The sequence below is a fragment of the Crotalus tigris genome, unplaced genomic scaffold (genome assembly GCF_016545835.1).
Source record: "Crotalus tigris isolate CLP2741 ecotype Arizona unplaced genomic scaffold, ASM1654583v1 scf7180000017601.7605149639:7615979, whole genome shotgun sequence".
NCBI classification, from domain to species: domain Eukaryota; kingdom Metazoa; phylum Chordata; class Lepidosauria; order Squamata; family Viperidae; genus Crotalus; species Crotalus tigris.
Window position 1 is genome coordinate 3,370,181 of NW_024096505.1, and position 13,328 is coordinate 3,383,508.

General features: G+C 44.5%; 1 protein-coding gene across 1 annotated transcript; it reads left to right on the forward strand.

The window, feature by feature from the left end:
* The first annotated feature begins 10,752 nt into the window (after positions 1-10,752).
* On the forward strand, positions 10,753-12,985 carry LOC120319313 (lebercilin-like protein). The gene is made up of 3 exons (XM_039368064.1): positions 10,753-10,804; positions 11,460-11,860; positions 12,761-12,985. Exons 1-3 carry the CDS (start codon positions 10,753-10,755, stop codon positions 12,983-12,985), a joined length of 678 nt encoding a protein of 225 aa, XP_039223998.1.
* The last annotated feature ends 343 nt before the right edge of the window (positions 12,986-13,328 follow it).

Consider the following 13,328-nt stretch of genomic DNA (forward strand, 5'->3'; position numbering starts at 1 on the left):
GGAGTTCAGTCCTAACAGGGCTCAAGGTTGACTCAGCCTTCTGAAGTCGCTAAAAGGAGGACCCAGATTGTTGGGGGCAACATGCTGACTCCGTAAACCACTTAGAGAGGGCTGTAAAGAACTATGAAGTGGTATATAAGTCTAAGTGCAAGCAGTGAAATAAGTTATGTATGACTGCAACCATTTTGCTGAGTCATGTCACTGGGACTGATTGTACAGCTGGGATATTAAGATAGGAAAGCTTGGGGAATTTCAAAGTGGCCGGAGAGGGGGTGGAGAGAGAGAGAGGGAGAGAGAGTGATTGGGGGGCACATCTTTAGTCAAGGGCTTTGAACTTGGAGCAGCATCACTCCTTTCTTAAAGAGCAATCAAGTAGCTTCCGAAGACTTCTATGGAGAAGCACTGCATATGCTTACCACAAACATTGCCACAAAACCATTAATCACTATTTTGACACGAGAGACAGACTTGCCGGAACAAGCGGGGCTGCTGCGTCTAGTGGGCACAAAAACGCAGAGGGTCAGTGACAGTGCAGCAGATTGGCAAGCAGAGAGAATCCCCAGGGCATCTCCACTTCTCCTAAGCTCAGCTGGTCTCTCCTCCTTTCCCCCACCTCAGTTCCTTGGCTCTCGGCTATTTCCAGAACTGAAGAACCAAGAGATGATTGATTTGTGAGAGACTTCAACTCTTCATCACTTTAGATTGACGTGTTAGCAGTCTTTCAAAGGCCAGGGACTTGCAAAACACCAATCATTGCAGGTTGCTGGAGTGGGTGTGGGGGCAGAAAGAGGAGGCACAAGAGGAAGAAGAGGAGAATCTATTTCCTTAAGGATTGGTAAGACAAAAAATGGTCTTAACAGTTTTTTTTTAAAATCAGGGCATTCAAGGATCTTCCTTACTCTTCAGGTGAGAAGAAAATTCTCCAAGATGTAAAATCCTGAAAGATATGTTCTACACTGCCTTAAAAAATAAAAGGACAATATGGTTTTCAAGGGCTTCAATCTAGTTCCATATTCTCCTTGGTTTCTAAATGTCTAGTAAAAAAAAAATAGATACTTCAAATTCTACAGAAGATTCATACTTTTCAGAGTCGATGGTACAAGTAATCAATCTCTCTGAGAGCAAAGAAAGGATGGCTGCTCTTTCGTTGCTTGACATATTTGAAGTAGTAGAAGAAAAGGAATATGGAGGATTAAATCGCAGACTTTACAGGAATTCTTGGAGAAATAACAATCATTAAAGTCAGGACAGCAACATTTGCCCATACAACATTTGCCCATACTGTAATTTTGTCAGCTCAAGTCAAACCCTGTTTGATGGCACCTAATTAATTAATTGAGAGTACAGAGTCACCCTTTTTCTGCTTTGGGCAAGAAGCTAGCTGAGTGACCTTGAGCCAGTCATTCCTCTCAGTCCAAAGAAGGAGACAATGGCAAAACATTTCTTAAAATCCTTGCCAAGAAAACTACAGGGATTCTCCAGGAGATCTCCGAGAATTGGAAATAATTGAATGAAATAAAAATAAAATGACTTTTATGGACATAATTGGATGAAATAAAAGTAAAATGACTTTGATGACTCTCCTGATGAGAGTACATTCCAGTAAATCTTCTTTCAGCATATGTCTACTTCTCCTCACCTGAACCTTGGGGCTAAGGCACCCCAAGTATGAGCTTAGGTAATCTGCTACTAGTGCTTTTGTGGTTGCTTGATCATATCTTCAGTCACCCCTTGCAAACAAAGTGGGTTGCATTGATGGAAATGGAGGAAGCCCCAGCAATGATGTATTTAGAGTTACAAATTCTGTGACTGCTATTGGCTTTGTCAATATGGTCCTGCCTGACCCCTTTTCTGGTCTCTAACTACTGCTCTTCATATTCATTCTTGTTTTGCCAGTGTGGGAAACTAAATTGTGATGTAATTCACCTTTTTAAAAAATGATGTTCAGAAAGAAGTACAAAAGAATTCTAAAAAGTGTCAGTATGTCAGTTGGTAAAAGTCTTGAACAAGGTGGTTGATGGTAGCTGGGACTTGGAATCCAAATGCTAAATCCATGTCTTAAAGATATTGATAGTCCTTGGTTAATAACAGCAATTAGAGCCAGAATTTCCATTGCTAAGCAACATGATTTTACAGCGCGACATTACATGATTACACTGCCTAGTAATAGCCGCTTAAATTGCTGTCATTAAGTGAAACCTGCACTGTCATTAAGCATGATATTACGTGGTTCCCATTTGCAACCTTCTGCTGCCTTCCCCAATGTCTTTGCTTGTCAGAGGTCAGCACTGAAGGTCACAAACGGCAATCACATGACCATAGCATGCTGAAACATCGAAGTGCAATCCAATCACTAAGCACCTAGATTGTGATTATGTGATTACAAAGGTGCTCTCCCAGCTGCAACTATGAGGACAGGTCATCAATTCCCATTCATTCAGCACCATGTATGTACTGCTCCCATAGTTCTTATCAAACTGAGATGAAATCTGGATAAATTGGAGTCTTAGATGCAGGGGGGGGTGAAGGGATAAGAAAACAGAAAAAAGAAAAGGAGTCATCTTGTTTTTCTTGACCTCAACAGCCAATAAAATTGCTTTCTAGTAATCATTGGTTACATTTTACTTTTGATGAAATTAAAACATTCCTCCAGTTACAACTATATTATTGTGGCGCGTTGCATAGTCAACCAGATGTCCAGACTGGATTTGGAAGTTTCATTCACCTATCCAGTCCTTCTCAAGGACATGGCAGAGGCGTTATTACTATGCTTCAGCACACAGTCAGCCAGACGTTAGACTGGATGTGGCATTTTATCACCTACCAAGTCCTTCCGAAGGGCCTGAAGTAGACAAGAATATGTGTTACGTAGTGTTAAAGGTATTGTCACAGGATGGAACCTGTGCCAAGCAAAGCTGCCTTTGGCAACTGACTGAGGGTGATTTTGTCAGTGCTAATGGTATTTAAGTGGTGCCTAGTTGTTTTGGGATGGCATCCAAGCCACCTATTAATTTTGATCTGTTTTGCTACAATAATTCTAATTCTGTTTACTGGTCTTTGAATTTTGTTATTTTCTCCAATTCTTTTTCTGCTTTTCTGCTGTCTACAAGAATTGTCATATCCTCTTTCCAGACATCATCCTTCTTATTCTTATTCATTTGCCAGCCAACTTACGGTTCAAGATGACAACTAGCTAAAGGAGCAACTTTGTCTTCATTTTTTCCTAGCAGCATATTACAGGTAATGGTCACCCAACAGCATTCACATAAAAACCCTTTAGTTTTCTTAGTTGTGTTTTTCTTAAAAACTGGATGGAAAGGGGAAATTTTCCTATGGCTTACTTTAAATGCTCTGTTTGGAAAAATCTTACTGCAATTTAAAATTACATATATCAGTCTCCTCTGACTTTTTGTTTGAAGTCTGTAATTAAATGCAGGTTTAAAAACTTAAACACTAACTGGTATCTTCTGAAGAGAAAGTTACTTTTGGGATTGGAGAAAACTCCTGAGAAAACTGTGGTCAGCCAAGAGAACAAATCAGTCAATCATCAAATAAACCAGTTCAGAGTTTTCACTCAAGGCACCAATGACCAGACTCAAATTATCCCACTTCGGACACATTGTGCAAAGACCAAGCCCTCTGGAGAAGGTTCTAGTGCAAGGAAATGTGGAAGGGAAAAGAACAGGGTGACCCACAGCAAAGTGGATGGACTCTGTTACTGGAGTGAAGAGTGCATCGTTGGAGGGCCTAAAGGACCAGATTATGAGCAGATAATGATGAGGTTGCTAAAAATCGATCAAAACTCCTTTCTTCTTTCAATTTATCACTTTCCAAATGAACACTTCTGAAAAATGTGAAAAATTCAATTTTATGATCTTAGATTGTCCAATTAAAGTTGTTCCCCTAACGTGCATTTTACAATGCTTTTCATCCTGTATAAATTTATACCCTCCATCAATTTACCCAGACCAAATTTCGTTGTACTCGGTGGAGCCTACACTAAAGTTGGCGTGCATATCTTTACATACATTTTTGGGCTTGTTTGATAGGATAGATATTTACCATAGAGAATTATATTTATAAAATTCTTTAAAAATTTTTGGTTTAATTCTGTTTACTTTTTCATTAAATCAGGAAAATGGAACTGGTCCTCTTTCATAGGCCAGGATTGAGGATTGAGTAGAAAAACATAATTTACTGAATAACTGCAGTGAGGAGCGGGAAGGAAACTGGAGATGACAGAGTTATAAAAACGTCTCCTTAACGTCTGCCATCTTACCTTTTCCTTCCATTCAACTTTGCCTTACAAGTCCCATGATGCTCAGAGAAGAAGGTCTCTAGTTGCCATGGTAGCAAAGATCTAAACATCAACTTCTCTGCCAACGAAGCCCAAGAACTGGGTAACGTGAATAAACTGACCACGGGTAGAAGTCTCTGCCTGGCATCGTAGGAGGGAAGTGTAAACCCTGGATGCTTAGTGGGCACTTTAATTTCTGTTCTCTGGGCAATCGAGGAGTGCTTGTTTCGGGTTGTGGGTAAGCAAAGATAGCAACAGTTAAAGGGAAGCGAAAACACGTGGAAGATAAAGGACTGGTAGAAGAGCTCCTGCTAGGGACATGGAAAATGGAGCAGCTACGTTTCCCCTCCAGGTTGAATTGTGCTGTCAACTTCTCTTATGTCCATTGTTTGGCTCACTGAAACCGTGCAATTCTAACAACACATTTTCCTATGTCACCCATATTTAATTAGATGATTAAAGAACTGAAGTCAGAAATACCCCAAAATGATAGTGTTTATAAATATTTAGAAACTATTTTTAAAGCTTTTTATCTTCTTTATATTTTGTCTGTGTATGTTTGTTATCTGCATTTTTCAATAATGTACAGAGAATTTGGCACTTAGTCTAGAGTCTCAGATCTTTTCCCATATTGTTAAAATAATTTAATGTTCCTTTTTATAGTTTTATTTCTCATCCGTGATAACTGAGCGCTAACTGCACAATCTCTTCCTCAAATAGTTTTTTTTCTTTTTCTCCTTTCATTTCTTTTTTATCCCTTTTAAAAGAAGTGAAACTTCATTTTTCACTTCTTTATTTTTTAATTTTGTTTTAAACATATATTTAAATATATGTTGTGCTCAGAAACTAATTTTTGACCTTGATTTATCAGGAAAATATTTTCTCTCTATGATGTTTTCCAAAAGTAGCTGGGGGAAGGAAATAATATTTCAACTCTTGAGCAGGGGGTTGGACGGGAAGACCTTTAACGTCCTTTCCAACTCCGTTATTCTGTTATTCAAATGTCAATAAAGGTAGTTTGTGAAATGTATTTTATTTCTTTATTGTAGTCTTTATTTTAGTCTTTTTAGCTCCCTTAAATGACTCAGGGCACTGGTGGCATTGCATATTGCATTCTGTGAATGAGAATGTTAAGAAAATAACATATTAATTAATGAACACATCAGTTCTTTAAGAAGTGAATAATATAATACAAGGGACCAAAACTGTGTTGATCTTTTTAGGCATAGAATCAGAGCAAGCAACTTTTAAATGTATTAGATGAAGCCTTAAGTAAATGTTGACATCATACATTGTTTCTTTCATTATAGTGCAATTTCCTTTGGGAAATTTAAAGCATAATTGACAGTCTTTCCTGCCATTGGTGGAACGATGCCTTCTGATGACTCATCCCTTCATCATACCGTCCAAGGTAATAAGACATGTGGAGAATGTAGAAAAAGTGGAAGCTCAAATGATTCTCCAAGTAGGCTTAGTAAGACCAACAAACACAGTAAAGAGAGTAACTGTAGCAAAAGTTCCAGCCAGTCTGGAAGTGCTTAGCTTAACTTTTCCAATGACTTTTGTGATCATGCTTCAAGAAAGGCTGTTAAGAGCAGCAACAATAGCATTTGTCCAGAAGAGAAGGGGTGTTGTCTTACCTGAACACCTTTTCTCAGTACAGAGCTGGAGCATCCACCAATGGGTTTTCTCTGTCTGCCTGCTCTTGAGACCAAGTTAGACAAACTTGACATGCCCCCTGTTTCTAGGAGATCCAGTCTTGACGAGGGCGAAAGTGGCTGATGGTAGAACTAGGTGTTGGCTCTCAGACCCCTAACTCCAGCCTAACTGACGTAAGGGGTGGGTGTGGATTCTCAATCTCCATACTGAGAAAAGGTGATAGGTAAGACAAAACCCCTTCTCCAGTACAGGAGATGGAGAATCCACCAATGGGACATACCAAAGCCTCATTGTCCCAGTGGGTAGGAAACAGATAAGGCCAGCTCTACATTCCCAGAGACCACCTGCTGGAGGACCCTCCGACCAAAGGAGGCATCCGCTGAAGCGAAGCAGTCAATCCTATAATGGCGTACAAATGGAGAAGGCGAGGATGATGTGGCAGCCCTGCAAATGAATGGATGCCTGACTGGCCCATGCCACAAAGTTCGCAGTGCTGTGAGTGGAGTTGGCTGTGATATGACTTGGAGCTGGCAGGGAAGAAGACTGGTATGCCTCCGCGATACAGGCCCTGATCCACCTGCCCATGGTGGAAGGGGACACCTTCTGCCCCAGGGAAGCCAGGAGGAAAGAAATAAAGAGGGCCTCTGACCGGCAAAATGGTGCAGTGCATTTAATGTAATGCCTCAGAGCCCTGCGAATGTCCAGTGTGTGCTACTGCCGCTCCAAGTCATGAGCAGAATCAGGGAAAAATTAGGCAAAATGACTTTCTGTGGTCTATGGAAGTGAGTTGACCTTGGGCATGAAGGTGGGATCCAACCGAAGGACCATCTGGTCCTGGTGGAAGACACAAAGATCATTCCTGATCAAGAGAGCAGCCAGCTCGGAAATACATTTGGCTGACGTGATGGCGATCAGGAATGCGACCTTGTAAGATAAGGCCCGTAATGGTATAGTAGTAATGGGCTCAAAGGGTGGTTTTGTAAGTGCATGAAGCACGTGAGGCATCTCCCAAGAGGGATATCTGTGTACCACGGGAGGTCTAGTATTGCATGCACCCTTGATGAAGGCGCGTATCCTAGGCTGGTGAGCTAGGGGGACTGAATTTGCGCAAGTGAGCAATGTTGATAGAACCGCCACCTGCCTACAGATGGTCGCAGGGGCCAGGCCTCTGTCCAGACCTTCGTGAAGGTAGTCTACGATCTGAAGGATAGTCAATTGGTAAACATCCAGTTGCCACCTTCCGCATCAATGGCAAAAAATTTTCCAGGTGGAATCATAAATACGATTGGTCGCCAGCCTACGAGAGGCCTGAAACATAGTGATTGCCCATGGCGAGAACAACTCTTGAGTCATGATCTTGTTCTCAAGCGCCAGGTGACTAACTGTAACCATCGGGGGTCTGGGTGTTGGAGGACCCTCTGGTGTAAGGACACGCAATGCGGGGGAATCTTCCACGGGGGAGAACGGGAGATATTCATTAGGTTGGCAAACCAGGGCCTCCGTGGCCAGTACGGGGCCACGAGGATCACCTCCACTTGCTCTTGGAGCAGTTTGCGGATGGTCACCAGGATGAGCATGGGGGAAGGCATAAAGTAGGCCCTCCAGCCACGGAGTCCACTGGGCGTCCGTCCCCTCCATCCCTGGGAAGTAATAGCTATAGAGCTATAGTTATAGAGCAACTCAGAAAATCTGCCTCCCGGTTCTTCTCCCCCGAGATGTGATCAGCCCTTATGGATGCCAAGTTGGACTCTGCCCAGGATCCCAGCAACCGGGCCTCAGACATGAGGGACCTGGACCTGGTGCCCTCCTGCCGGTTCACGTGGGCCTTGAACGCCATGTTGTCCGTAAGGACCAATATGTGAAAGCCTCTGATCTGGTGGTGGAAGTGGCAAAGATCTAACTGAATGGCCCTGAGTTCCAACCAGTTGATGTTGTGTCTCATGTCTGTGTGGGATCAATGGCCCTGCGGAAACTGAGACTGTAGATGGGCTCCCCAACCGAACAGGCTGGCGTCTGTCATGATGGTGAGGTGGCCGGGCTCCTTGAAAGGTGACCCCTTGATAACCGCCTGTGAGAACCACCAGTGAAGAGACCTCAGGGTTTGGATCAGGAGTCTCACCTCCTGGCTAGATGCACTGTCGTTCAACTGCTGGAATGTTAGAAGGAACCATTGGAGCTCCCTCAAGTGGAATCTGGCCTAGGGAACTATGGCTATGCAGGAGACCATTTTCTCTAGTAGCTGAGAGAGCAAGACCAGTGGAACAGTGCGGTCCTTGTACACTCGACAAGCTAGGTCTCTGATGCTGTCCAACCGCTCCTGGGAGAGATAGACCATACAATTGTTGGTGTTTATGATGGCTCCCAGGTGCAGAAGTCTGGATGAGGGAACCGTCTGGCTTTTTCAGAGGTTCACCAAGAACCCGTGCTGTTGGAGGACCTGAATTGTTAGGTCCAGGTCTGACTGGGTCGCCCAGAAGGAGGATCAAGATGTCGTCCAGGTACCAATGGACATGTACGAGTGCCTTCCATAGATGGGCGGCAAGCACAGCCAGGATCTTGGTGAACATCCTGGGCGCCGAGGAGAGGCCGAATGGGAGGGCCCTGTATTGGAAGTGATGGCCCCTGTAACAGAACCTGAGGAACCACCGGTGATCCGGGAGGATAGGGATGTGAAGATATGCTTCCGTGAGGTCTATTGATTCCAGGAAGTCTCTCTGTCTGATGCCTCCCAGGATGGACTGGAGTGATTGCATCTTGAATTTTTTGTAAGCGATGTAATAATTCAGACCCTTGAGGTCTAGAATTGCCCTCCATCCCCTCGAGGTCTTGGGCACCATGAAGAGAATGGAGTAGAATCCCCTTCCCCTGCAATCTGACGGTACTGGTTCTATGGCCTGTATTTCCAAAAGATGGTGAATGGCCTCCTGCATAAGCCCCTGTTTGATTGGATCCCAAGATGTGGGGCAGGTGATGAAATGACCCGGGGGACTGGACAGGAACTCGAGGGACAGGCCATATTGAACGGTCTGTAATACCCAGCTGTCCGTGGTTGTAACCCCCCACCAATGGAAGAAGTGGGTCAGCCTGCCCCCTATGGGGAGGGTCACATGAGAGTCACTTGGACCTCCTGAAGGGATGTCCTGTCCCTTGAAATGGCCATTTGTTTTGATTCTGCTTTCTGGGCCGAAAGCCTGCCCTGTCATACGGATGGTCATATGGGCAGTCCTGTCTAGGCATGAAAGAACGGGAGGGTTGGGTGGTTGTGAGCCCAAAGTCGGCCAAATGACTGCCTACAGGGATAAGGAGTGGCACGCTTGTCAGACCGTTTGGTGAGATGAGCCATGACCTTCTGCTTGTCCTTGTTTTTCATAAGGTACGAGTTCAACGACTCCCCAAAGAAGTGGTTGCCTTGGTAGGGGGCGGTTGCAAGATGCCATTTGGCCTTGGCGTCAGCCTGCCAGTGCATAAGCCATAGCATCCTCTAAGCTATAACGTTGGAGGCGAAGGACCTGGAGGCAAAGTTGGCCGATTGAAGAGTTGGGTCAGACACACAGAGGTAGAAGCCTCCTGTCCAGGCAGTCGATAAGCCCATGCCGCGAGTGCCCGGTCTACAACTTTAGAGAGCAGGGCCTCAAGGCGGCCATCGGAGAAAATGTCTCCAAGTTCTGGGTCCCTGAGTCCAGCTGCCATTGGGGTGAAGGTGGCCTCAGGGACTGAGCGTGAGGATGCCGGTCCTCGAACTGTGGGTGGGTTGGCAGCTGTGTTCTGATCTGTCGCTGTGGTCGAGGCATCCACCAAGGACCACACGCCCTGAGACGAGGGTGACAGACCTAAAGGGAAGTCAAAATCTGGGCCCGCCAAATGATTTGTCTCCGGCCTGCCTTACCTCTGCGCTCTGGGGAACTCCTTCTCCAAAGCCTGCTGCCTGCAGCTGGCTTGCTTCTCCGCCAACTTGGAAGGCTTTTTCAGGGTGGCCTTAGCCTTGTTCTTGAGCTTACCTGCTGTCTCCTGTTTGGAGGTTTGGAGGATTTGTGCCGGCTGTAACTTGAGGACAGGGAGGTGGTGCTCATGAGATGAGGCCTTAGTTGGCCAGTCAAGGTGCACCAGAAAGTCCAAAGAAGGATGCAGAGGGCCTGAATTGAAGGCCTGGCAGGGGAACTACAAAAGGAGAGTTCACTCATGAGCTCAAAATTGCTGGCTGAGAATGGCCGAGCATCCTTCTACTCCAGTTAAGGGCTGCATTAAAACTGATTAGTCTAATTGCTGGCAGTCCTAAAAACCAATCCACAGAAGAGAGTGAAAAGTGCCCCTACAAGCAGACCACCATTGTGGGCTGAATGATCAGCAAAAAGGGCTTGGTCAAAATGACAGCCACTCCGAATGCTCCAGGGGATTCCCTGGAGCGATCCGAAGCTCCGTGTGAAGCCAGGAGCCCTTCCGCCGACCCCACTAGCTGGAAACTTAATTTTGGAAGGTCTGTGAGGGGAACCTGCTTTAACGAGCAAACGGCTCATCTTTGGTTGCCAGACGCTTCGGCGGCACCCAAAATGGCGGCTGCAACTTGCCAGCCATTGGGGAAGCTGCCTGAAGCCTCGTGGGGTCATTTACACTGAGGAGCTGGTCGGAGCAGCAGCACAAGGGATCCCATGAATGAGGATAGAAGGAAAGGAAGTCACCCAGAGCCCTGGGGAAAGAAAACAAAAACAAAAAAAATGGCTGCAGTCACCCCCCCCCCCAACCAAGCCTCAGATCATCCGATCTGAGGCAGCGCTGATCCCATCACTTCTGGAAGAGAGATGGAGTGTGAGGAGAAGATCAAAGAATCCACCAACCTGCTGAATTTGAAAGGTAAGAGGAGAATCCAACAATGGAAAAACTATCTGCTAGCTAGTTAAATAGAGACTGTTGAAATCAGAGACCCAAACCTGACACGTCTTCAAGAGCTTGAGACCAAGTCAAGATTGGGTCTCCTAGCAACAGGGGGCATGTCAAGTTTGGCTAACTTGGTCTCAAGAGCAGGCAGACAGAGAAAACCCATTGGTGGATTCTCCATCTCCTGTACTGGAGAACAGTTGTGCAACTTTTCCGAACTTCGATTACAAATTTGGATGATCACTCTTCCATTCTTTTTCAGTCCATTACTTTCAATATTTTATCAGTATTTAGATATGCTGTGTGTGTGTGTGTTTGTGTGTGTGTGTGTGTGTATCTATCAATCAGTCTGTACAGGGAGTTTTGAATAGTGGTTAGAGTGTTGGCTTAGCAATCCTACTTTAGGCATGACTGGTTGAGGAGTTCTATGAGAGTTCAGGTATGATTTTTCACAATGGGTCAATCCACAAATAATTGCATTAGAGATTGACTCAAGAAATTATATAAATGGAATTGAATCTATGTGATGAATTCACCTTTGAGTGTTTGGCTCTGAGCCGTATGTAAAAATATGTGATCCTTACTTTGCCAAATCTTATTTGCCATCTTGATATTTTTTTTAACGTTGGAGGTAAAACATTTCCTGAAAAGAAACCTCAGCAGAAGATCACATTCACGACTGACCACACTATCAATACTCAGGAAAAAAATAACATGGCTTGCCGTCTATTGTCATCAAGAGACCATAAAATTAAAGAATTGAAAAATGAAGTGGCTTTTCTGAGGAATAAATTGGAGACCTTTGCTACGGAAAATACAATCTTGAAGCGTCTTCTCAGGACATCTGAGGAAGAAGAGCGCAGGGCTTCTAAGAAGCTGAGAGAGGTTCAGGCGGAACTCTTAAAAACAACGGACGCCTTATTGACTTTCCAGAAACTTTCTGAAGACAAGAAACATGGAGAGAGAGGAGAACCTTGTCCTAAATTAACATCACTTCCCCCAAAATTGGAAGCCAGTGATAAGAGAATCCAGGTAATATGCAACGTACATTGCTTAGAACAACCTAGCTGGGCTCTGTGAGACCCCTATAAAGAAATGCATTAAGAAACAAGAACAGCTTCCCCAAAGCTCTATTTTACAAGGAAATCTATTTGTATTCAGATTTTTAAATATTTATCCAGCAATTAGAGACGTAGATGTGCTGCATTAGGTTTCCCACTTCAGTTCTTTCAGAGTTTCTTATTTGCTGGAAGAGATCATAATTTCAAACGTCATTGTTAGAATACTTTTTCCCAAGCTTTACCAATAATAGTGATAATAGTGATAGGCGGTGACCAGTCTAGCTTTAATTTCCTGACACAGACTAGCTTGTCCAGCTGTATGACTTTTTACCAATGACTTCTTTCTTCAGTCCATCTCTAGGAAAATAGATGCAATAGGATCTTTTGGTATAACGCTAGCTTTTTACAAACCTTGTATCAATCCTTGAAGAAAAGGAGTAGCTGCACAAATATGCAATGAGGAAGATTTTGGTAATAAATTTTCATATCCATTAACGAAATCAAAATCTCAAGGTATAAAAAGACATTATTGAAAAATAAGAATGTAGGAAAACAAGAAGATTATAAATAGACTACTTGTATTAAAATTGATATTAGCTAAGCTAATTACTGATAAATCTTAGTTTCACCACACAATCCTAGTTGGATGTTGAAAAAGACTACCGGGGTGTTTTGAGTGGATGTTGGGCAAAACTTCTTGCTCTTCACACTTCCTTTCATTTTTGTACATAGATTTTCTGATGAATCACATAGACAGGCAGTGATTCCCTTTCTTCCACATGGCAACTTGAAGAGTGCGGCCCAGGTTTTTTCAGTGGTATGCTGAGCATAGCACTTGAGGCCTTTGTATACAAACCACACCCATACACAGCCTCCTGAAGTGGCCCCTGATTCTTCCATCCTGGGCCCCTTCCACTGCCTCATCTTCTTTCTGCTCAGTGCCAACATCATTCCCAATGGCTACATGGGGGTGTCTGTTGTCTTCTTGGCCACCATTCCCAAGCAGTGTTGCCAAGTGCCTGCTAACACCATCCTGAGCATGGTGTGGCTCAATGCTAGCATCCCCCTGGATAAGCACGGTGGGCAGCTGGTGTAGTTCTAGTGCAGCAGCTACTCCCTCGAGGCCCTGCTCAACTTCTCTGCCAGGAACCTGGAACCCAGGCATGATGTCATTCTCACATTATCATGGAGGTAGGCAGGAGCTAGCTCACCTTTGGAGCCTTGGAGACATGGCAGGGGAGGCTTGCATCACCTGGTCTCAGCGCAAGCTATGGGACAGTTGGCAGTGGAGGAGGAGGTGGCAGATGCTGCTGGGCAGGTGATCTGCAGAGGGAAGAGGGGTGGCCAAGACCGAAGAAAATTCCTCCAGAGGTGCATGCGGCACTCGAACAGCAATAGCAGAGCCTTTCACCATCATTCCTCCCTGGCTCTGAAACGGC

Bases quoted from the DNA above. Each gene is read 5' to 3' on its own strand.
- LOC120319313 (XM_039368064.1), top strand. From the start codon at position 10,753: ATGGAGTGTGAGGAGAAGATCAAAGAATCCACCAACCTGCTGAATTTG. The intron at 10,805-11,459 runs GTAAGAGGAGAA...TTAACGTTGGAG, and splicing joins CAACCTGCTGAATTTGAAAG to GTAAAACATTTCCTGAAAAG. The intron at 11,861-12,760 runs GTAATATGCAAC...ACCCATACACAG, and splicing joins CCAGTGATAAGAGAATCCAG to CCTCCTGAAGTGGCCCCTGA.